Below are 25733 nucleotides of genomic sequence, written 5' to 3' on the forward strand. Positions count from 1 at the left end.
GAGATGAAGATCAACCTGGAGAAACAGCTGAAATGTTTGCCCCACCCCCAACTGTACTCACCATACTGAACCTAGTGATGTCCCAGTCAACACCTTGAAGTTCTATTCCTCTTTGTACCAGTGTGGCCAGCACTGATTCCTAGCAGGCAAGGGGACAAGGCAGACAGACACTGCCCTGTGACCCAAATGCCATCAGGGCTGCTGGCTGAGCACTTTTTAGAATCTGCATTACTAGAGTCCTATTTTGTTATAATTCTCCTAAACACTAATGATACTTTAGGACTAGAATAGTTCTAGGAAGAGTGATTCATGATGCTTGCTCTTAAGAGGCTGGTGCCTGCAAACTGCTTCTGCTCTGAGTTGCCATTCCAACTCTGAATGATATGACAGGAGTTTGACAGTTTGAATACAAGGCTCATAGGGTAAGAGCTTAATCCCCTGCTGTAAGTGGAAAAGCTTGAGCTGACAAAGTATACCACTGGAGACCGACTTTTTAAAAAAAGATTTATTTATATAAGTATCCTGTAGCTGTCTTCAGACACACCAGAAGAAGGCATCAGATCCCCATTACAGATGGTTGTGAGCCACCATATGGTTGGTTGCTGGGAACTAACTCAGGACCTCTGGAAGAGCAGCCAGTGCTCTTAACCACTGAGCCATCTCTCCAGCCCAGAGATTGATTTTGAAGGGTGGTCCTGAGTCCTTTCCTGTCTGCCACTACTGACTTTGGGTTAATTAGCCCTGTCTGGCCCCAGTTCCTTTAGCTGTGAAGTCACCCATCACTGATACTAACATCTGCCACAGTGCTCAGTTAGGGGAGTCCCCAGCAAGCAGATTTCTCTTAGAATGCAGGGCAGGTAACTTGAAGGGATACTGACCTACAAAGTCTGATTCTCTACACTGCACTGTACACTGAATTTTATACAACTCCACCACCTCATTTCAGGTTAAATTTTAATCATAGTCCCTACTTATGTGGGGATGAGGGAGTGCTGAGGGTTAAATCCAGGACTTTACAGGGCAGGCAAACTCTCTCTCCTTGTGAGCTGCATGTACTGTTCTACAGTAACCAAGATTAATGTCAGGCCAGCCAACCCCCAAGGCGATTACAAACCCCAAATGATTGAACACCACCATCTTGCTGACTGCTACTCCCAAACAAAAGGCTGGGCAGCACCACTTGGGCCAGTCAGGTCCTCTGACCCCAGTGAGTGAGCTCTCCGTGGAAAGGGCTGCACGTAGACACAGAAAGGTTTTTCGGGCAACAGGAGCGAAGTCAAAACGATATTCGGACAGGCAAGTTTTGTGAGAGCTTTAATGGCACAAAATGTTTATAGCTACAAGTTACATGTGTTCTGTAAACTGAAAGGAATGACGCCAGTGCTGACGAAGAGACAGACGAAGGATGCATGTCACTCTGGCTCCATTAATACCAGGAGGTCCAACAAACGCTTCACTGTGAGATTCGTCTCACGGGCTGTCTCCATTTCACTCTTTACTGCAATTGAGTGACTCACTGTGCTGTCTCTGTGCCGCTTTTCTCTTGACCTACAAACATCTGAGCCAGGTTTCAATAAACTTAGAACGAAGCCTGCTTTTCATCCCAAATTGTAAACAGGAATAAAGCTTTTTAAACCTTATCTTAAATTTCAACTCTGTTGAATCCTGCTTTGTGATAGGACAATCTGTTTTCACTCAACAAGAATCTGTGTAGGAGCATGAACATCCTGTATGTTGGAACCGCAAATCGACATCGTACATGCTCACTGATGGACAGTTGCTCTGGGACATATTCCATGATTTTATTGATACTTTCAAAAACTGGCAAAACTAAATTTAGTTTTAATGTTGAGACAAAATCATAAATGTTCCCACAGTTCAATGGCACTGCCGATGAAACTGCTACTGAATTTAGAGAGGTGATGTCCGCCTATAAGAGCATTAAAGAGTGATTCTGCTCTGCTCACACGTCAGTGCTGCAAACTGTGCTGCAGGTTAGCCTCAGCAGTCCTGACAATTTGAAAAACAACAACAAAACAACAGGCCACCAGATTTGCTTTCTTCCTAAGAAACTCAATTATAAACACTTGAAGTAATAGGTGAGAAGGCAGATCAAGCATCACCAGGTTTAAGAGCAAGAAAGGAAAAGGGCAGAAGTTGCCCTCAAATCAGGTAGACATTAAATGCCAGAAAGAAAATAACTCACAAAACTATTTTGGATATATTATCTGCCTTAAAGATAAACAGCCATGTTCTTGAAAAATGACAGAAATGTCTTATCTACCTTCCTTTCCATTTCCATATAACACACCAATTTTATAACCCTTTATGTGAGAGAAGAGTGAGTTTCTGCATGCTGGCAAACCTGGTTGCCAAATTTATTCAAGTCAACCTGGTGCACCGTGTAGGTTGCTAGCCTTGAAATTCACAATGGTTCTATAACTTCAGCAAAGTGTACATCATTAACAGTAATTATTTATATATAAGACACAGATTCCCTCAGAGTGATGCTGTGCTCTGAAATCTAACAAAATCTACTTGAGATAATCTGCAATCCTGATACTAGCAATTTGGTCCTAAAGCTTCACATTTTAGAAACAGACAGAAGAAAGTCTGCCATTCAAAGAATTTTCTGAGTGCTATAGAGCATCAGGAATTTGACAGAACTGAGAAGACACTTACGTAAGACAGTCACAGGGGCCTGGGAGAGACTAAGGAGACCTTGGGAAGACTGTAGCCAACAACAGGAAGTAAGGACCCAAAGAGAGTGAATGGCATCTTTCCAGAACTTTATCAACTGTTCCCACAACCCAAGTCTACTTTTCCAAGTTACACAAGTACTTGGAATAACTCTGAAGTTATTCTTCAGAGTGTAAAGGCTCCAGAGTGTAAGCAAAGCTTCCTAAAACAAGAAGCCTCTATTAACACCATGAATCAGACTCGTTCCAAGTCTCTTCTTAGAAAAAAAGAAACTAGAAAAACAAAGAAAGTCATGAAAAATTCACATGCAGTTAACACATGAAAATACCAAACGCATGAAAATCTCAAAAGTAAGTTTCATGTATGTCTAGGCCTGAGACACTCCTTACAAATAAAGATTCTCTACCATAGAAAAGACAGCATTGCAATATACTGATGTTAAACCTGCGAGCATGCTCTCCTCTCCTCTCTCCTGTCTGTCCCTCACACAGCTGTCTCCTACCCATTCAGGGCGGCAGGAGGATGAGGAAAGAGGGGCTCCAGAGCTGCTTTAAAGTAATTTTTATTGCCCAGGATTTTTTTTTTCCTTGTGTTTTGCCTTCTTTTTTTTTTTTTTTTTTTTTTTTTTTTCCTTTTTTTGGTTTGTTTTCATTTTATAAACTCAAGCTCAGGGAAGCTTGTTTTTGTCCTGGAAAACAAAACAAAGACTAAACAAAGCTTTCATAGTATTATTTGCAAACCTGACCTCATTTAGAAAGAGATGTAATTGCATGGCTAGAACACAGCTTCTAGCATGAATGATGCAGGTGTGACTAGTGGTACTAAGAGGAGACGATGCACTGTTGACAAGATTATAATCTGCTGGTGGCGTTGCTGAAAAAAGCCCTTGCAAATTTCTAAACAACAGTAAACTCTGTTAGGAATCTCTAAAGTGTTTTACAGGCCAAAAAGGGAACAAGGTTAGTAAAATGCCCCAACAGAGTTTGAGTAAAATACTGGATTTGAGAGTTACTTGGAATTGGGCATGTAAAAATAGGGTTGTAGGTGGGGATCATGCTTACAATAGGTCTCAAATTCAAACTACAATACACCACTTCACAGGCCACACGGATTCCCAGGGGCTTTTCGTCTCCCTCAGTAGGTGCTGGCAGAAGGTGTGCTCAGTCGTTTTCCGATATAGATGCTGTAAGGAAGCAAAGTGTATCATGTTTTCTATTTCCACAATTACAGCAGCCTGGCCCATAGGGTGATCTCTGCTGACAAGCTGGGACAGCTCTGAAAGCCCCAGTGCACGTTCCCCAGACTCCCCGACCACTCTTCGTCTTCCTCTACCTGTTAAAGCAGCATGCTCCAACTGAGGCACAGGCCACTGAGAGCTCGGAGCAAATGGCTCTAGGCACTCTGCTCCCTCTTTAAGTCAGGACTGGAGAACACAGGAGAGTGATGCTGTCCAAATCAAGCTAAGAAAATGAGACCCCTTCACAGCACACAGCAGAGCACTCCCCAGCCTCCAAGTTTCTTTCGGATAAAATGTTCTTTTGCTATTTCGAATCTAGAGAGAAGGTCCCAGAGCCAGTATTTTAAGATAGGACCTGACATGGCTTTCTAATACCAGGCAAGAACATGACCCTTTCAACAGCAAGAGCAAAATAGGCCAAGAAAAGCAGGCAGCACAATCCTCAACAATGTAACAGCAGTTTTTAAGCCTCCCTTTAAAACATTTTCTGTGGTAAATTTACTTAGCACAAAAACAGCTTAAAGATTCATGAAAGCAAGAAATACTGCAAGCCCCAAACCAAGCTTATGAACTGAATAGTCGGCACGTATTAAGAGTCCTCCCAAGCCCCATTCCCCAACCCTGCTTCCTCCACACGTGCCTTTCACTCAGCTGTCTGTGAATACTGGCCCTGTCTTTGGGAGAAGATCCTCTACAGGGCAGACAGTGACGGATGCACACCTGCCCATGCTCCAGAGCAGGCACTTCCGTCGCTATGCTGAGCCACTCACAGCCAGATCAGGAATGATCCACTTTCCATGCATCAGACACAGAAAAGGACTCACTGGGCATGCTCAGAGCACAGCAGGTAGGTCTTGAAACTAATATTAATAAAGCTAATGCTTACAAACTAAAATTTTTCAGAAGTATATTTTCTTAAATATCAAAATCAAGGGGTAAAGCTATTAATTGAAAAGACATGCCACAAGTTAATGAATTAAGGGAAATACTAGGTTGACTTTTTAATAAATGCCACAAAGTCTGAAAGACAAAAAACGATACCCAAAGCAGCCTACCAGTGTATTCCAGAATCATCCTCCACAATGGTGTGTTTTACCATCTGGGGAAGGGAGGGCGATCATTTTTCATTTACTCCTACATTTATATTTAATAATTTATAAATTACTCACAATTAGCCAAATTTTAAATAACTCATAAAAGATAAATAATCAGGGCTCCTTTCTTTCGATTGCCATTAAGTCACACGAACAGCGCCATCAGGGTACTTACCCCAGCCCCAAAGCCAACACGTGAGAGAGGAAGAGAGATGGGATGAAGACCTTCAGGAACTCTGCAGAGAAAATGCCCCCTTTCTTCATGGCTCCACTCTTCCTCATGCTTAGAGAGGCTGCACGCTTAGGGTGTCTGAAAAGGAACTCTCTGGGGAGGAAGTCCAGAGGCTGGAATCAGACCACAAGTGCTACAGACAGACACCCGGTCTGAGCCAGCCCCTCCATGTGAGCACAGAAAGCACATCGACAAGACACATGCAGTCACTTACTTGGGTGGGATGTTTTCGGGTCTACTGGACCAGTCTGATACCCAGTCTGCACTTTTCTTCAAAGCCTCAACTTCTTTTTCTCCATCTACAACTTCTTCTTCTGACTAAAAAGGAGAATTAAACAGTGAGAAGGAACAAGAGAGACACAGAAAAGAACAATTCTTTTTAATCCCAAAACAAACTAAGTACAAAGTTGTGCACTGGTAATTTTGATGGAGGGAATGTCCTGTTTCCTAAAACCAAAGCACAGACTGTAACCCTGGAAAAGCCCTCTGCAGGGATGTGGCGAAGCAGTGGAGTTGCTGCTGAACCTGGGGATGCACACACAGTATTTCACTGTATCCTTCTCAACATTGTTCCTCCCTACACTGTACAGATTTTCAACTGCATTTAAAACAAACATACCAAAAAGGAGATGGGAACAAAATAAACCTGTGAGAGAGTGGGCAGAGGGATGTGGTAAATCATGAAATTGCTGGCCACCTAAGACCAACATCTACTAAAGCTGATCTCACTCATTAACCTTTTCCTTGGTCAATTCCAAGCAGAAACTGCTGCACTGCACTCATCAGATAAGGACAAGGCTTGTGCGACTTGCTGAGGGCCAAGCAACTAAAGGGAGAGACCACTGTTTTCTAACCCAGGCAAGTTGCTCCAAACCCTTTCTTACTCTCTAAAGGATTATGTTTTAATATGAACATTTCCCAAGATTTTGAAAATATGTCAGTCAAGTTTTTCTGAAATAAACTATTTTTAAGTGAGCCAGAGGTTAACATGTATTGCAATAAACAAACAAACGAACGAACGAATGAATGAAAAAATTCTTTTTACTGTTAGTGATAATCTAAACTTTCAGGACAGAAAAAAAGAAAAACCCTTACATTTCCACAATCTTTTTCTTGTTTTTGTTTCTCTGAGACAGTGCCTTATTCTGTAGCCTAGGCTGACCTGGAATCCACTATGGGGCCAGGCTGGCCTTTGATCTCCCAAGTGCTGGGATTATAAATTTGAGCTACCATGTCTGGAAAACTCTTAACAGAAACCAAGGGGATGACAAATTCCTGGAAATGACACATTAGTTGTATTTATTCAGTTTCAAAGGAATGTGAGGCTGTGCTCCAAATCGGAGTCTTAAAGCTATGGAACACTCCACAGCTTTTGACTGACAGTTGAAACCACCTGGCCATGCTCACAGGATGCTTTCCCCACAGCCCCAGCTCCTCATGACTCAGCTGTCTGGGAGCTTGAGCCTGGCTCTACACAGAACACCCCTTTACTACCAAATCCAAGCCAAAAGCTCAGGGGATGTCTGCGTCCCTCTGTCAGCATAGTCCTTATCGAATTCTGCTGAAGTTGGCAAATCCCACTGACTAACACAATGCAGCACTTAAGACGAGCTTTTCCCAGCAGGCACTGAGCTTCTCTCAGAATCATGAACTGGCTCTGTAACCCTGAACTCATCCTCAGGCAGAAATCAATCAGTAGTCATGCACTGAGTAACAAGCCCTGAGCAGCATGTACGCACACCACCTCTCAGTCTTCAGCCTACCACAGGTTATTCTTCTGTTTTTATTTTTTATTTGCTTATTTATTTATGGTGTGTAGAAGCCACAGGTCAACCTGCAGAAGCTGATTTATTCCCTCCACCATGTGGGTGCTGCTGCTTCAATGTGGGGATGGAACTCAGGCGGTCAGACTGTCGTGCTGGTCCTCCTGGTTCTTTTGATTTGGTTTCAGCAACACTGGAGACTTAAACCCAGGACCTCCCACATGTTAGGCAAGAGCTTTGCCTCAGTAATGACACTCTAGCCATACAGCAGTTCGTTCTTAGTTCCTCCTTTGGCCTCCCAGAATTCCTAACTGCTTTCTGGTTTAGCTTAGGTATTTTTTAACCAGTTAATATTTTATTCTTTTCACAATACAAACAGTGAGATGTGCTCTGAATTTTCCAATATGATGAGATTTCCTCCAGAGAAGTAAAGCATAGTTACCTTTGGATTCATGTAGTTGTTTTAGTCTACAGACACAATTCTAACCTTAAACTGTAATATTTATTATGTTTCTGCACTATCCTGGGGTTTTGGAGAGGGGATGGTGAGACAGCCTCACCACACTCCAGGCTGGCCTCAAACATTCTTTAGAGCCTAAGCTATCCTTCAGATCTCATGATTCTTAGCCTGAGTCCAGAAACTGTAATATAGGACTTAATACTATGCTTGGTTCATTTTGAGATTTTGGCCCATCTTCCTGTGACTAAATATGGCAAAAGGGCACTGCATCTAACCACGGAGGACTCATGCTTTGCTCTTCCCTGGACATACACAGGCTTCCAGTCAAATATCTCAACTACCTCAGACAGTCAGGGAGATAGGGAGGGGGTCAGTCCTTATCTTACACTCATTTAATTCTTCCTTTTCTGGCCCACCTCCAGTTCTCTTAAAGTCTCTAAGCAGGGATAGTAAACTGCATGCCTGTATCCATGTACAAATAAACCATAGTCTCACAAATCCCAACTCTGCGCTAGAGCCACTGCAAATAGCAAGAGTATCTGCCTGATACTGTGAACAGGTTTCCTGCTGCACAATAGAGCCTCATGAGTACTGTTATCCTATCAGTAAGAAAGACACTCTGCCCTGGCTGGGCCAGCTTAGGAATCCTCACACAGGGTTCTGCAGTCCTGTCAGTTTATCTGTATGCCCAGCAAGCTGTCCTGGGACCAAGTCCCTTCAGAGGTTAGTCTCAGTGGAAGAACGAGACAGACCATGGGTTTGGATCTACTGTCAGTCCTGACTCCAACTCTGACTTGGATTGTCATCTTAGGTGATAACCATATGAGGACCAAGTGTCTCTCTCCCCATTTCCCCTAGCTAGGCCAAGAACACTACAGTGCTAAACTGTGAAGTTTTCGGGTTTGTTTACATAAACTCAGCACCCAGTACAGACTGGTAAGCACTGGTATTTTTCCTCACTTCTCTGGACAAAGCTGGAGCCTGACACCTCACCTATTCCTCACGGGTGCGCATAAAGAGAAGAGGCAGCCTCAGTCAACTGCTCTTAACTTTCCAACACCAAACTTTCTAACTCATGAAATATCACTTTCCTAATCCCCAATGATTAATTTTTCAATTGTTTCTTCAACTTTAAAAAGGCAATATAGGGCTGGGGATTTAGCTCAGTGGTAGAGCGCTTGCCTAGCAAACGCAAGGCCCTGGGTTTGGTCCCCAGCTCCGAAAAAAAGAAAAAAAAGAGAACCCAAAAGGCAAAAAGGCAATATAAAGCATCTACCAATACATCATCTTCATTTTAAAATTCTTACCCCACACTGTTTTTATAGGCATTAGGCTAGGTGTGCCAAAACCAATGCTATCCCTGCCTGCCAGCCTATCAGCATGGCTGGTCCCATGCTTAAGGTCAATCACACTGGCAATCTGTCAGAATCTCATAAGCTCTCCTGAATTTCACAATTTCTTTTTAATTTTTTGATGGCTGAATTCAGCCCTAAAATCTCAGTTAAATTCAGTGACCGAATGTGCCTGACACTGGTGTCCTTACTTTAGGCTCTGATGACCTGACATGGCTCAAGGGGCAGGGACTACAGGACTGCTGATGGTTTGACTCCAGAGTATGTTTATGGAGCTTCCCAACTGAACATTGGAGATACTCTTTGGAATATGTATAAACAAAAGTAAGTAGACTGAAGAACATATACAGCAGAACATCAGCTCCCTGCTCTCTTCTGTCCTGGGGATGCCTTTTGTCATGAATTTCATGTGCCTTTTCCACATCAGTTATACCATCCTGCCTGTGGCCAAACTCACATACTAGCCAGAGATTTAAACATTTCAGCAATCACTACCAATCTTCTTTATACAATAAAGTGCATCACAGAGTAAACTGGTAATCCAGGTTTTAGCATGTGAGCAGCTGAAGTGGGCTTACATAAGCCAGTGTTGAGCACAGGGATTTTTCCAGCATCAGAAAAATAGCAAAAGGGAGAGCAATGAGGTGTGGGGAAGCTGTGCAGTCTGACAGAAGACTAGAACCAGTACCAGGCACTGCTCCAGCACAGGTGCCTATGCCCGCAGAGTGAGAGGACAACGCAAACAAGGCATCGGCAGGCCTCATTCAGATAGCCACCAGTACCTCTCAACACCTAACCACAAGAGAAAATGACAAGGAACAAAGAATGCCTAAGTTCCACTGACTATCTTTATGCTTGCTGGTAAGAATGCAGAACATCAAGGGCCAGCCTTGTACAACTGTGAGCAGCCCAACAGTCAAAGAGAGCTCCATGAGCTCCGAGCTCTGCACTCTGCAGTTAAACACACCAATGGCAAACTACTAAGTCCTGACGCTTCAGAATGCAATCAGGTTTGGAGCCCAGCCCCAGTTTTCAGCCAACAAACTTGAGAGACTCTTATGTATTTTCCAAATCAAAGTAAAACACACACCTACCTGAGAGCTGTGGTCCCTGCTGGTGTGCATCTCAACATCAAACATTATTTGCCCGTCTTCTTGTGGTGAAGGGCTAAGAGAGAAAACTTAGTCATTAGTTTTTCTTTTCTTTTTTTTTTTTTAAAGATTTATTTATTTATTCTATATAAGTACACCGTAGCTGTCTTCAGACACACCAGAAGAGGGCATCGGATCTCTTTACAGATGGTTGTGAGCCACCATGTGGTTGCTGGGAATTGAACTCAGGACCTCTGGAAGAGTAGTCGGGTGCTCTTAACCGCTGAGCCATCTCTCCAGCCCAGTTTTTCTTTTTCTTTTTTTACAGTTTAGTTATGTTTCTGGACATGGATGTCTTTATGTGTGGCTGCACATAAGTTCCTGGCACACATGTGAAGGTCAGAGGACAATTGGGAGTCGATTGTCCCCTGCCACCATGTGGGCTCTGGAAATAGAACTCAAAAAGTCATTAGGCTTGGCAGCAATCCCCTTTACTACCTGAGCCATCCAGCTAGCCTTCCCAGTAGTTTTAGTTCTTGGTGTCATATCTTAAGACTTTATTGGAAAACAGAAAACTGAAAGCTACAGCAAGCTAGCTTGGAAACAGGAGCAAATCTGAAAGTCTATCAAACACCAAGTAAGCAAATTGTATGTGAGACAAAGTGGTGAATGTAATGGAGCAATCATGCAAAATGCTCGGACTGTCAGCGGTAACGAATGCCTTCACAGGGATAACGCCAGAGAACACAGGCGGCCCGATGATGTAGATGCATCACACTTTCTTGTACCACTGTCCAATCCAAACAGCCTGAGTTCTTTTGTACAAGCCCCCAGACCTTAGCACAACTGGATGCCATGCCAGAAGCACCATTCTGAGTTTAAAACCCAGCATAGAGTCCCCAACACCTGCCAAAATAGAAACAAAGACCTAATCTATGAAAACCTCATTCATAATCCCAGGATCCAAGAAAAGTCCCTGGATGTATTAACTCTGCTTTTTTGGCTTCTGTAGTTTCACTGCTTTGATAACTGAAGTGTGACAACCAGGATGTGGGTTTTGTGCATAAAAGACAAAGAATTAATGATGCTCAGGGGCTGCATGATCAAGGCTAGCTCTCTGCACAGCCACCAGCCAGCAATACACTTTCTGTGTGGCATTAAGAGTGTTTGTGTGTGTTCCCTGATGGAATTACCTCACAACACTCCTGCTCAACACTTTTGAGCAACTCCTCAGCCTTTCTCAGTCTCTTTAGAGGTTTCTGTGAGGCAGAAACTGCTCTTATGATTCTGTCAGGGCATGTCCTTTCGCTGCCAACCTCTTGTGAGTATACACTACAGCTTTTAAAGGCTACACAATACATGTGTTGGTCCGTTTTATGTCAACTTGACACAGCTAGAGTCATTTTCTAAAAGGGAATCTCAATTGAGGAAAACCCCCCATCAGACTGGCCTGTGGACAAGCCTGTAGTGAATTTTCTTGATTAGTGATTGATGTGGGTCGAACTCACTGTAAGCAGTGCTACCCCTGGTCAACTGGTCCTGGGTGCTCTAAGAAAGCAGGCTGAAGAAGCCTGGAGGCAGCATCTCGTGGCCTCTGCTTTGGTCCATGCCTTGAGTTCCTGCCCTGCCTTCCTTGGATGAAGGACTATAAACTGTTAAGATTAAACAAACCCTTTCCTCAAGTTTCTTTTGGCCACGTGCCTCATAGCACAGAAACCTTAAAACAGTATGTGATACCACCAGAGATTGAATGCAAAAGTGGGTGAGAAGACAGATGTCCTTTAGGTCAAAACTGAAAGAGTGAAATTGTCAACAACTGCTCTCCATAGTATTTCTGATTATAGAGGTGGCATGGTAACACACCTTTAATCCCAGTACTTGAGGCAGGTAGAACTCTGTGCCATTAAGGCCAACATGGTCTACACAGGTGTTCCAGGACCCATCTCAAACAAACATAAAACAAACAAAAAACCCAAAGCCAAGTAAAAATTTAATTATAGGAAATAGGTATTTTTCATCAAGAGTCTGTATGGGTAGGTGAGATGGCTCAGTGGGTGGAGATGCTTGCCTGGGAACCTGAGCTTGATTCCTGGAACTTACTTAAGGTACAGGGAGAACCAAATCCAAAATGCCCCTCACCTACACATAACACACTAGGACACATATGTGCACAAATATGGCAAGTATATATGATCAGTTAAATTTTAAAGAAGTCATAAATAGAAATAGAAAAGATAAACAAGCATCATATACATTTATTGTCTTTGTGATGATAACACCATGACATCAAAGTGTATGGCCAACCTCATACAACTATGACCAGACCCAACAGTCGAAGTGACCTGCTACTTAGAAGGACTTTCCCATAAGTCCATAGAAATGTTGTACTGTTGACACCAATCTTTGCTAGAGAAATACTCCCTTCTTCACTGGCAAGCTAGTTACACCAGAGGATTCAGAATGCCATCAACCTGGAGCCCAGCGCCTCTCAGGTTCACCTGGGGAGCCTGTTAAGCCACTGTAATATGCTTCTCCTGCACTGACAGCCAAAGGAAGAGCTCTAAGGATGAGCCTTCACTAGGCTTTTGGACATTGCCTTGAGACGGCAGGAAAAGAGCACAAAGCAAGGAATGCTGGGACATTTTATAACCACCACTACAGTGGCTGTCCTAGGACTAAGAGATCTACCTACCTGTCTCTGGAATGGTGGGATTAAAGATGTGTACTACCACATCTGGCATGCAATAGCTTTTAAACAAAACATCTGTAAAACAGGCTAGGCCTAGTGGTGGAGGCCTGAAATTCCAGCTATTTGAGACTCTGGGTCAGGGAATTTTCACCCAGCCTATGCAACTCAGCAAGGCAGTTCTAAAACCAGAGTCACAAGAGGGTTAGGAATGCAGCTCACAGGCTGGAGAGATGGCTCAGCCGTTAAAGGCTAGGCTCACAACCAAAAATATAAGGAATGCAGCTCACCAGAGCAGTTCATGCCCAGCACTCTAGAGCATTGAGTTTGGTCCTCAGCACCATGAGAAAAGTAGAGAAGGGGAGACAGAAATGAAAGGAAAAAGGAGGAGAAAATGTACATCAGCTGTGACTAATGTCCAACAATTCGAAGAACTCTTCCACCTACCTACATTGTAGGTCCTACAAGAAACGCTTAATAATAACCAATTGCAAGTCAAATGACACAAATCTTCAAAGCAGTGTTGTGTGTTTGGTGCGCACGTCGGTGCAGGTTCAAGTGTATGCTCTGTAGAAGTCGGAAGTGACTCTTACTACCTTCCTCTTTGCTCTCCATCTTAAGATAAGGTGGTGTCTCTAACTGGACCTAGACCCACTGTCTCAGCAGGACTAGCTGGCCAGGGGGCCCCCTTGCCGTTCCTCATCACATTCAGGAACCCGAACTAAACTCACCCTGGGAAGATGACTTCATAGTCTGTCTCACACATCACTGCCATCATAAGCTAAACAGGCTGTCCAACAAGCAACTTCTTTGTACCCTGTGAAGAACAGGCTCATGGTACCAACAATCAATCTCGTGCTAGCACATAAACAAAAATAGTCTAGAGAGCAGAAAGCTTCAGGAACCCAAAGAGAAAGCTCTAGAAATCCTTCAGCAAATCTGTGATGGTTTGTATATGCTTGGCCCAGACAGTGGCACTATTAGAAGGTGTGGCCTTTTTGGCAGAAGTGTGTCACTGTGGGTGTGAGCTTTAAGATCCTCGGGGTTGGGGATTTAGCTCAGTGGTAGAGCGCTTGCCTAGGAAGCGCAAGGCCCTGGGTTCGGTCCCCAGCTCCGGAAAAAAAAAAAAAAAAAAAAAAAAAAAAAAAAAAAAAAAAAAAATCCTCATCCTAGCTGCCTGGAAGCCAGTCTGCTCCTGTTTGCCTTGGAACAAGATGTTGAATATATCAGCCTGCCTGGGCACTGCCATGCTCCCTCCTTGATGATAATGGACTGAACCTCTGAACCTGTAAGCCAGGCTCAATTAAATGTTTTCCTTATAAGAGTTGCCTTGAGGGGCTGGGGATTTAGCTCAGTGGTAGAGCGCTTGCCTAGGAAGCGCAAGGCCCTGGGTTCGGTCCCCAGCTCCGAAAAAAAGAACCAAAAAAAAAAAAAAAAAAAAAAAAGAGTTGCCTTGGTCATGATGTCTGTTCACAGCAGTAAAACCCTAACTAAGACAAAGTCCCTTGATACAAAACTTTATTCTGGCCAGGCATGGTAGCATGACCTTTTCCAGCACTAAGGAGGCAGAGACAGGCAGATCTCTGTGAATTTGAGGCCAGCCAGGCTATATATTTCATTCTAGGCCAGCCAGAGCTATGTAGAGACCCTGCCTCAAAAACAAACCAACAAAACTACTGAAAAAACAGACTAGTGCTACAGCCTCCAGAATCAAGGGCAGCTATTCAGAAAAAAACACGTGCTCACTTCTGCTTGTGACAGGAGAGTCAGCAACAAGGCAGAGGCAACATGGGGGGTGGCAGGGTGCTCACTGTGCCAAATAACCAACCAACCTGTCTTCCAGCTGCCTTGGAGAGAGAACTGGGTCATAAGGCATACAGGAAGGTCAGGTATGATTTAACTGCTTTCTCTTTTTCTCAGACAAAAATTAACCATGTACTATAGATGAAACACATAACAGCTAAGACAAACATGCACAATCTCTTCCTCTAGTCCTACCTAGCCTGCTGCTTTCTAGACATCCCTCAATCTTCTTCTTGTGTATGTGCATCTTCAACATGGTGAATAATCAGCCAGCTGCAAATGAACCAGCACTGAGAAGCCTGTAAGGCTAACATTGTGCCAGGGACTACACTAACAAGTTCTCCCTATTTCTGGGGATGGTTATTACTACGTATGGTTATGTAGTCAGGCAGGCCTTCATCTTGTAGAAATATGTCTGCTCAGCCTCTCGAATGATGAGACTATAGGTATGACTTAACTATATGAGCTTAGAATTGTTAGTATTATTTAATACCTAGTTTCTCAGGAAGGGAAAGGAAAAAAAAAAGCTCAAACTGAAAATTAATCACTTGTTTTCCTTTCCTACAGCTTTCTGTATTTTTAGTCCTCAGCATAAAAATAATACATGGACTCAGGGTTTCAGAGGCAAAGAAGCACACAGCGATGTAAGAATTGAGTGACACGTCCTCTGAGAACACACTGCTTACTGAGAGTCACAGAGCCACAGACACGGCTGTAACCTCCGTCAACTTGCAGACCTGTAGCTGAGCATTTATTACGTGTCTCATGTGTGCCAACCTTTTACTATGAAGGGTGAAAGAAGGCCACATGGCTCTCCCTGCTTCTGCTGCCTAGAAAGGGACAGAGATTTGTTACTGTGAGTCATAATATGGGCCCAAAAAACAGGAAAATGGGATAAACTCAGATGAACTCTGAGATTACATTAATGACACTAAATTCAACTTTCATCTTAAAATTGCATTTAGTTTGTGTGTGTAGATACATGTGTGGCTGTGTATGTGGAAGCCAGAGGACAACTTGAGGAAGTCAGTTCTCGCCTTCTACCATGTGGGACTGAAGATGAAACACAAGTCAACCAAGCTTGACATCGAGTGCTTAACCACCTTGCTGACCTGTTACTCAATTTCAAACTGATAAACATCTAAAATTAATTTAATCTGAGAATAAAAATGACAATGGGGGTGGGCAACTCAGGTGCCTATCCAGCAGCTATTCAGTTATTAATTTAATTTTCTTGAGACCAGACCTCACCACACAGCCCTGACTGGCCTGGAACTCAAGATGTAGTAGATCAAGCTGACCTCGAACTCACTGCCTCTAACTCCAAGTACTGAGATTAGCGGTGTGCACAATCATGCCTGGCCTAGCTGTCTAGTTTAAACATGTATGCTACAATAAGTCTGGAGGCCTATTCTACTAACGAATATTTAGGCCAATAAGCTTGCCCCTTACAGAGTTAACTTGACAGCCACTCAACTGCCAACTTAGCACCCAGAGCTTTACTTACCTGTCACAGTGAGAACTGCCTCTTGAGCTGCTCTGTCCCGACTCATGCTGCGCATCCAGAAGGATCTTCTCCATGTCTCCATTGTGGATGGAAGACGAGGAAGGAACGTGCTCCAGGCCCCCATTCTTCCCATTTCCATTACCGTTGCCATTGCTGCTGTTCATGGGTAGCTCCACCCAGGAACCTGTTGGACGGCTCAGATAATAAGTCAGAACCACGGCAGGGCCAAAATCCCTCCTGTGCCACAGATGTCCATATGCTGGGTTCAGATAAGAATTCTGACTCGCCTCAAACAGAAGCCAAAGTCTTCTGAAGAAAATAAATATGAAGGAAGTCAAGAAGTCCATGCTGTTATGCCCCACAGGGACTCATGCACCAAAGCACTCAGAAGGTAGAAATCTGAAACTACGACCATGTGTTCTCCGTCCGCTTTTCTTTTTTGTTAAAGCTTAATTTGTATCCAAATTGGTTTTGGTGAAAACTCAGGCCATTCTTCAAAACTTACATGCCTCTTTCTTTACTAGACAGGATGTTACCTTTAACATTTCACTTACACACAAAGGCACTTGCCATGTCCGCTACAGAATTCCTCAGCTCTTTAGGAATGTGCACTAAATTAAGTCAACGTATGACTTAGTGACATCGCCCGGTTCATCTTAACAATACAACAACTGTCTACTAACACAAACTGAAAAGGCTCATGGAGTGGAAACCTGAATGTAATCACAAAGCCCCCAAATAGCTCCCAAAGCCGGAGCATGCAGTAATGCAGCTGGTCCTTAATGAAGCTAGGTAAGATTAAAACTTGGCGGGTGGGGAGCACTGGCTCCATTCCACAGATGTGCATCTCTCTCCTTTGCTACTCGCTTCAAGTCTTTCTCTTCTACACCGAACATACCTTGTCAAGTTGTTCCTTCCTTTTTTTCTCCCAGGACCTCTACTTTCTAGAGTTTTCATTAAGTCCTGAGGGTACGGAGGAGGGAGAAGCCACTGTAGATGGGTTACAAGCAGAAAAAAAATTGGGACAAATAGTTGAAGGGGGTGGGACCAAAGGAAAATGGGATGGGCCTTTATAATCTGAACGTTTTGAAAGTTCTTATTGGCCCAGTAAGTTAAATGATTAAGGTTCTTAAAATTTTAATAGGAATTGCAACAGTAGCCAATTAGTCAACTTGACAAAAAAGACATGCTCTACATTCCCTCAGTACAATCCTTTGCTTTAGGAAATATGACCAGCAGCCAGGTACAATGTTCACACGTGTACTCTGGAGTCTGAGGCAGTATGATGATCAAGAGTGAGGCCAAGGCTGGCCGAGGCTACAGAATAAAGCTCTAACTCAAAAGGAAATGAAAAAACAAATAAAATTTCCCCCTAAACCAAACTAACAACCTCCAAAATGTAACCTAGCAGGTCAGCAGGGCCAACTCTCTCTAAATCCTTAGCAGATCAGTCAGAATCATCAAAGACTACCTCAAACCCTAAAATACACCCAAATGAGTCAATGACACCAGGCCTAGAGGGAGGCAACAGCTCTTCTGGCTGGAATGGCACTCCAGCCTTTAACCCCTCCTATCCTCACTCAGTGTCATCAGAATACAGAGCTGTGACAGAGGGACCTACTTCCCAGAGCTGCCAGAACCAACCACATAACATAAACTGCAGGCCAACACTTACTGACATACCAAGGAGTTTGTATCTGTTACTAAAGGGTTAGCTGTCTCTCCATCAAAGGCAGCGCCTCCTCCCTCTGCCCCTTGCCAGCAGTCTTGAAGTCACCAATTAATTCCAAACAACACAGGCAAACAGCACCTGGCCTCATTCTACACCTACATGAGGATGGGCATGGACAGAACCCGGAAGGATGAGCACGTAACGCCAGTATCGTTAAGAGAGATCTTTAGCTGGCTACAAACGTGCAGAGCACATCTAAATTTAGATCTCTGTAAAATATTCTAGAGGGAGGGACAGAGAGAATAAACAATTTCCCCCCTACTCCCACTGCTTCTAGGATTTCAAGCATCTGTTAAAACCAATGGTATTGGTTCTTGTAGACAGCCCACTGTGCAAAATAAACAAAACCAACAAAGCCCAGGGCTGCTCTGGCAAAAGCGCTGAGGACCCAGGGCTTCAGATAGATACTCAGACAATCAACATGTGCTTGGAAAATCTGATCAAAGGAAAACGGTGGCCACAGTGCCTGGGTTTCTTTCTGCTCCTCACTTTTCTTATGGATTTCCAACCCACCATGCCAACTCTACTTTCTGCTTTAAACATATACAGTCACTACTTTTAACGTTAGGAACTGAAGAAGACACACCTAGAAAAGTTTAAAAGTGATCCCTGCCGTGACCTCAACAGCCTGAAGCACAATGCCCTCTTCCCACTGTTAAGAATGTCTTTGCAAAAAAAAAAAAAAAAAAAAAAAAGAATGTCTTTGCTAGGCATGCACCAGCACCACAGTTAACAGTGCAGCGTGACGACACACCTCATCCTAATGCTAACAACACTTGGGCTTGGACAGGTGCCTTGGTCTGTGTCTCAGTTTCCTTATCTGTAAATAAGGATAAATGCTGTATCTATTTCAGAGTTACTAGGATGGCACAAATAAAGCACACAGAAGATTGTAGTACCAGGGCAGAGAAGTGCCACATCCAGGTCAGGTCAGTCATTATGGTAAAGTATAGTCTGTATGTCTTCAAAAATCACAGGACTTCAAAAGTATGTTCCTTAAGCTCAGAGGTGTCTGTATATAAAACTAAGATTCAGGGCTGGAGAGAGGGCTCAGCAGTTAAGAGCACTGGCCACTCTTGCAGAAGACCTGGGTATAATTCCCAGCACCCACAAGGAGGCTCACAGTCATCTGTAACTCCAGTTCCAGAGAATTCCATACCCCCTTTCTGGACTCCTTGGACACCAGGCACACATGCTGTGAACATACATGAAATGCAAGCAAAACACACATACAATTTTTGTTTAAATCTTAAAAACAAAACCCTAATAATTCTTCTTTCCTCCCATTTCTAGTGCCAATTTTTGTGGGGTGTTTTTGGGAGGGAAGGTTGTTTCTTTGTGGTATTGGGGGACTGAACCCAAGTGCAACAGGCCTAGGTAACCCAAGTTTTGATTGTGATTTGCTAGAAATGGTTTCATGCAACTCAGTATATACCTCAAATTCCAACACCTTGAGTGCTGGGATTATAGGAAGGCACTCTACACCTGACTCCTATTCCTACATCCAGAGGAAATCACTTAAATGGTTTCAAATGGAAATTTCTACAAGTAGTTTTTTTCTTATGAAAAAAATTTTTTGGGACTCAGAGTAATGGCTCAGCAGTTATGAGCACTGGCCATTCTTCCAAAGGACTTGGGTTCAATTCCCAACACCAACATGGCAGCTCAAAGCTGTTCTGTAATCCCAGTCACAGGAGACCTGACACACAGACACACACACAGAGGCAGAACATCAATGTACATAAAATATTTTTTATATTTATTTTTTGTTTTTCCAGATAGAATTTCTCTGTGTACCCAACTGTCCTGGAACTCACTCTGTAAGTTCGAAAATTATTTTTTTAAAATAAACAAATGGAACTGTACTATATATAAGTTCCTCTAAGTCACTGGTTCTCCACCAGTAGGTCATGATCCCTTTAGGAGTCACACATCAGATATCCTGCACATCAGATTCGTGACAGTAGCAAAATTACAGCTATGAAGCAGGAACAAAATGATTTTATGGCTGGGCGTCCTCATGTTCCACAACTGAGGAGCTGCATTAAAGGGCCAAAGCATTCGGAAGGTTGAGAACCACTGTGTTAAGTACTGATTTTTACCTAAACTCTGAAAAGCCTTTCAATGTTAGTGTGTGCATTCTTCTGAATACCTCGAATCTCATTTTTAAAATTTTACAACTTCATGTGCATGGGTGTTTGGCCTGCATGATGTCTGTGTACCATGTGCATGGCTGGTGCCTGTGAAGGCCAGAAGAGGGTGTCAGGGCCCCTTTAGTTGGAGTTAGCAGTTAGAGCCACTATGTGGTGCTAGGAATCAAACCTGAGTCCTCTTTAAGAGTAGTCAACACTCTAGGGGCTGGGGATTTAGCTCAGTGGTAGAGCGCTTACCTAGGAAGCGCAAGGCCCTGGGTTCGGTCCCCAGCTCCGAAAAAAAGAACCAAAAAAAAAAAAAAAAAGAGTAGTCAACACTCTAAACCATTGAGGCCAGTTACCTGAAATCTCACTTTTTATAAAGACACAGCATACTTTTAACTATAATCCAATGACAATTACCCAGAAGACTATATTCCCAATATTTTATTACACTGCCGCCGGAGTAAGTGAACATTCTGAAAGGTCATCTGACAGTATCTAACCAGAGCCTTAGAAGGCTAGATTATCTTTAACTCATCAACTGTCTTTTAGAGACAGTCTAAGTATGTGTACATATGCACCTGTATGACTGCATGTGTATCATGGAGACCAGAGGTCAACCTCAGGTAGTTCCTCAAGAGCCATCCTCCTTGTTTTCTGAGACAAGATCTCTCCTTGACCTGGAAGCTGATAATTAGGTGAGGGTAGCTAGCCAACAGGCCCCAGAGATCTATCCATCTCTGCCTTCCCAATGCCAGGATTCCAAGTGTAGACCATTATGCCTGGTAGATTCTGGGAACTCAAATCCCCACACTTGCAATGACTTTAATGATGGAGCCATCTTCCTGACTCCAGCTGTATTCTCTGTGGAAGCATGCTGTGCCATAGAGAAAGCTAGGTATACATTCCTTACAAGGAAACATATTAGACAGGTGTGGTAGCTCACACCTGTAACTTTGGCCAGTGGGTGTTTGAGGCAGGAGGGTTGCTACAAGTCCAATCAAGGTCATTATGGGCTGCACAATGAGACCCTGTCTGAAAACAAAACTAAATAATCTGGTGTTGATAACAGAAATAGAAACATTTTAAAACATTAGGTTTATCTTCTGAGTATGACCCAAAAAGAAAAAGGGGAGGGGAATTATTTCTTTTGTTATTGTCTTTCACTTCATGCCTAGGCTGTCCTGGACCTTACTTGTTATGAGGTCTACATTACCTTAGCCATGGTCCTAACTCACTTACACTCTCAGGTTCTCTTAATGTGCCACTTCTGCCAATCCTCACAAACTCCCCTAAATACTTGGAAAGGAAACATGGTGAAGATTTCATGTAATCCAAAAAGTACATAGAGGAAACCACTTCCAAGGCAGTTAGTTCTCTTCTTAACAAGAAAGCTTGAAAGAAAGAGCTGAAGTAGTTATTGTTAAAGGACTGGGACTGTTTACATGTTCAAAGCTGCTTCTTTGTGCAAGTTTGTACAAAGACATGGAGTCTTATTTTCTAACTGAAGTCTTCTGGAATGGCTAGGGAAAGGCATTTCTGGTTCTGGTCAGTAACTGATCATCACACTTACTACTAAGCTTCTCGCCAACAATTAAATCCCCTTACACATCACAGGAAACATTCTTTCTCATTTCCCCCCAACTTTTCAAGTCGCTAGCACAGAGTTAGGGGTTCTGACAGCCCTTCTGTCTGCTTGTTTCAGGTACTAGATGCTGGGATCCCAGATAATCACGCAAGAGTCTGGCACTCTACTGTACAGTGGTACACTAGTGACTGACAAAGGCATCACATGTGCCACAGCCTGAATCTCTTCCCAGGAGTTACATGAGAGTTATGACACCACTCTGATCTTCCTTATGCGGTCCTTGTAGTCTCCTATGTGTCTTATTCATATCTTGAGAAACATGACAGTTTTCTTAATTATAAAAGTAACAACTAGAAACCTTTTAACTTTGCAAGAGGTTTAGGTATTTGCTCTCCAACAGTCTCTACAGTGTTAGACAACAGAATCGGAGAAAGGTTTGACTCTTTCAAATATATCAATATTTTGGGCTGAAGAGATGGGCTCAGCTATTAAGAGCATGCACTGCCCTTACAGAAGAACAGAGTTCAATTCCTAAGACCCATATCTGTTTGTGTTCCAGATCTTAAGGACCTAACATCACTAAAGTGGACATACTTCAACACAGGTGTACACACACACACCCCTAAAAATAATCCCTAAGAAATTTCAATAATTTGCTATTAAAACTCTGCTGTGGGGCTGGAGAAATGGCTCAAGAGTTAAGAGCAGTATCTGCTCTTCCAGAGGACCTGGGTTGGATCTATACTCCAGTTCCAGGGAATTTGATACCCTCTTCTGGCCCCGTGGGCACTAGGTATGCACATGGTGCACATACATACATGCAGGCACACCCATACACATTAAAAACAAACAAACCCTCTGCTGTGATCCTTGAACTAAAGATAAAAATCCCAAGCCAGAGATAATCTGTACGAGTTTCAGCTGCTGTTTTCCACAGTTGTGGAACCATGGCCAGCAAAGTGCTTGGACTTATCAGCAATTAGGATAGTTTTAGATGTCTGAATAAGTTTTGCTCAGGGGGGTGGGGGAGTTCACTGGGAAGGTTCAATAAGGCTTGTTTTGTTCAATCCAGGGTTTAAAAAGCAAACAAAGAGGCAAGGATAGTAATTAAACCTGGCATTATCCAACAGCTTTCAGTAACTTTAAAAGTGCAGTTTGCTTAGCCTAAGTACAATACTTTCTATCAAGCAGATTTCCCAAAGTAACATCTGGTATCACATATGGGATGGAGGTTCTATAAAACCACTAAAAAAACGAAGCTGGTTGGCCAGTGACAAACTCCTCCCAGGTCTGTCAGACTTTGGGATAAACAATCACAGAGCTAACCCTTTTCAGTTCTGTTGTTAATAGAGAATCCAAGGACAAAGAAAATCCCTTTGTACTTCACATCCCACACTAACCAGACATCTAAGTAGTACGAAGACGCTGAACCTCAGAACGGACCAGACAGAAGACACACATTCAGAAGCGTGCTGAGTCCAAGAGAAGGCTTCTGAAAGCACCAGAGGGACTCAGAACATGTTATTTCTTTCTCTCGTTTCTAAAACTTAAAATTCTGAATTACGTGACATGAGTGAAATTTAAGGACACAATTGACTAAATCTTTGTGAAAGCCACCATTTAGAGAAGTTATCAAATAGTGCTTATCAAAATATGGGGCAGGGGCAATGTGTCTTAAAATACCCAAATTGTTACTTAAAATACCCGAATTGTTACTTATTTTTTTGGTTTTGTTATTTTCTGACACAGTCTGTCTCTGGGGCCCAGGCTTACTCCACTTCCCTAGAGCTGGAATGGCGGCCAAGAGCCACCACACCCGGTTACAATACCAAATGCTCTTGCAGCCATCCTCTAGGCTCAGTAACAGGTCTTCACTAAGTCGTTTTTGGCCACCCTGGAAGCAACCCCTCTTATGAAAGACACTGCCTGACCTTTAAGCATGCAAATGGCTTTTAAAGAACTTTATCTGGCCCTGTGTCGACTACCACCACCCACTACCTCTTTCATTAAGATATGAAATCCAAACAGAAAGATTGGGCAAGAAGGCAGGGTGATCTCACAACAGTGGACACTCTGGGGACAAGATGTCTGTTTGACTGCAACTCTATCCTTACCATCAACTTTCAATTGCCAATACCTGTGCCCTGTGTCTGTTGTGCTATTTACTGTATTTTCTGAAGTCCACTGCAGATTTGGTCGAAAGGGATGTGATCTCAGGGCATGTGCTGGACACTCAATCCATTTAACATAAGAAACAGCACGTTTAAAGACACTAGTATGTTAGCCGCCTGTCACCCCAGAACTTGGCAAAGTGGAAAGCAGGTAGGATCAGGTCAGACTCAGCAACACAAGTGCAAGCCCTGCCTGGGCTACATAAGACAAAAAAAGAAAAAGCAGTAAAATATGAGTTCAAGGTTAACAGCAACAAAAAACTCACATGAGGAACTTGGGAATTTTTCAGACAAAAAAAAAAAAAAGAAAAAGAAAGAAAGAAAAGAAAAAGGTAAATGTCAGAGGCGGAGCAAGCACCCTGAAAGAAACTCCGATGACCCCTGGACTGGAGTGCGGTAGGAGGCAAGCCCAGCACGCACACCTGCGGGGCGGCACGTCCACCCGCCACGCCCGGCCAGTCGCATCCATCTCCGGGTGTCCCCGCCGCACGTCCCATGCCCCCCTCGGCTGGCCAGCTCCAGCTTGCCGCCCACAGCTGCGTGCGCCGCCGGCTCCAGACGCCCACCGCGACCCTAAACCTCTGTGCCCAGAGCGCAGGCCAAGAGCCAGCCCCGAGCGCCTGCTCCTGACCGGAGGGCGTCGCTGTCACTCACATGCCGCAACCTCGACCCAAACCAATGAGCTGCCGTCTGCTCCCGCCCCCCTTTTCCCCCCACCGCACGGCGGCAGCGGCTCCTCCCCCATCCCTCCGCTGAGCCCGGCGGCCCCGTGCTCACTGTTGAGGCCAGCGGGCGGCGGCAGGGACTGCTCCCCTTCCTCGCAGTTGTTGTTGTTGTTGTGCAGGGGCGGCGGCGGCTCGACTAAGTGAGACATGGTCGGGAGGCTGGAAGCGGCACGGCCGCAGGACGACAGTATCCGGCTCTCGGGCAGCAACACAACAAGTCGAGTCCCCCCGCCCCCTTTTCTGCGCCTGCGCACTCCCTCCCAGCGTGACGTCAGAACCTTCCCGGGCCACGTGATGACAACACAGGCAGCCGGACTATAGGGTCTGAGCGGGGGTGAGGGGGCGTGACCAGGCCGAGTTGAGGCGGGGCATTCGCCAGCTCCTCCGGACTTGCGGGTGCGGAAGTCGCGCTGACTCGGGCGCCAGGAACGAATTCCTGCGAGTCAGTCGCAATAGCCGGAAGGGCTGAGCTAGGAAGTTGACACTGGATTGAGAATGGGAAGGAGTGTGCAGCCCGGAAGCTCCGGGCGTGAATGGAACCCCTCCCACGCCTGCAACATCCACGTAAGGACTCACCCCAGGCTTTAAAGAAGCAGAAAACCCCAGTTCCTCCCCTGGTGAAACATCCATTTGTGCCTCCCACAGGATACCGTGTGAGGTACCTTGGAGCTAATCACATTGTTGGAATTTCTAATATTTTAATTACAAAAGTAACACGCAATCACTGTTAAAAAAAAAATCAATGGCTGGGCGTGGTGCATACCTGTCATCTCAGCCCTTCCAGAGACTGAAGCAGGAGGATCCCTAGTTCCCTGTTATCCTGTGAGCCCTTGCCTTAAAAAACAAATTAAAAGGGGAAAAAATAACCCACACAGATTTACCCAAACCCTGGTTGTTACCTGTCTCTGTTAATGCCCTACCTCCTGTACGTTGCTGACTCTGTTACTTAATTCCTAAATACTCCTACATTGTATCTTTGTCAAGTTTTCTCCACCTGATTTTCGTACAGAGAATGTTTTTCTTTTAACTTTGTTTCAATCTGTAGATGTTGAATTTTCATGTAATTGTCTTTTTAAAAAATATGGTCTGAGATACCCACACACCAAAATATTAAATCTAGGACTAGCCAGTGAGATAGTTCTGCCGGTAAAGGTGCTTGTTAAGTAAATCTAGAGACTGAGTTCGTTCATTCCCCAGAACTCATGGTATACCGAGAGCTAACAAAGTTGCCTTCTGACCTCCACAAATGCACCTTGGCATGCACTTGCCCCCTATAAATCATAAATACATGCACACACAATGATTTGAGATTTATAATTTTAACTTTTATTTCTGTGCATGTGTGTGCTGGTGTCCAAGGGCCTTCTGAGGCCAGAAATATCAGATAGCTCTGATACTGGACTTCCTGGAAATTATGAGCCATCTGACTTGGGTTCTGAAAATCAGGTCCTCTACAA

At 44.0% G+C, this 25733-nt stretch overlaps 1 protein-coding gene across 6 annotated transcripts; it reads right to left on the reverse strand.

Moving 5' to 3' along the window:
* Window positions 1-1298: 1298 nt before the first annotated feature.
* Window positions 1299-24431, reverse strand: Bnip3l (BCL2 interacting protein 3 like). Of its 6 annotated transcripts, XM_039092965.2 has the most exons (7): window positions 16824-23962; window positions 15926-16234; window positions 9933-10005; window positions 5478-5581; window positions 5207-5356; window positions 4993-5036; window positions 1302-3883 (listed from the first exon to the last, which is right to left on the reverse strand). In XM_039092965.2, exons 1-6 carry the CDS (start codon window positions 16880-16882, stop codon window positions 5030-5032), a joined length of 702 nt encoding a protein of 233 aa, XP_038948893.1. In that variant the 5' UTR covers window positions 16883-23962; the 3' UTR covers window positions 1302-3883; window positions 4993-5029.
* Window positions 24432-25733: the final 1302 nt, after the last annotated feature.

Source organism: Rattus norvegicus, chromosome 15 (genome assembly GCF_036323735.1).
Source record: "Rattus norvegicus strain BN/NHsdMcwi chromosome 15, GRCr8, whole genome shotgun sequence".
In the NCBI taxonomy this organism is placed as follows: domain Eukaryota; kingdom Metazoa; phylum Chordata; class Mammalia; order Rodentia; family Muridae; genus Rattus; species Rattus norvegicus.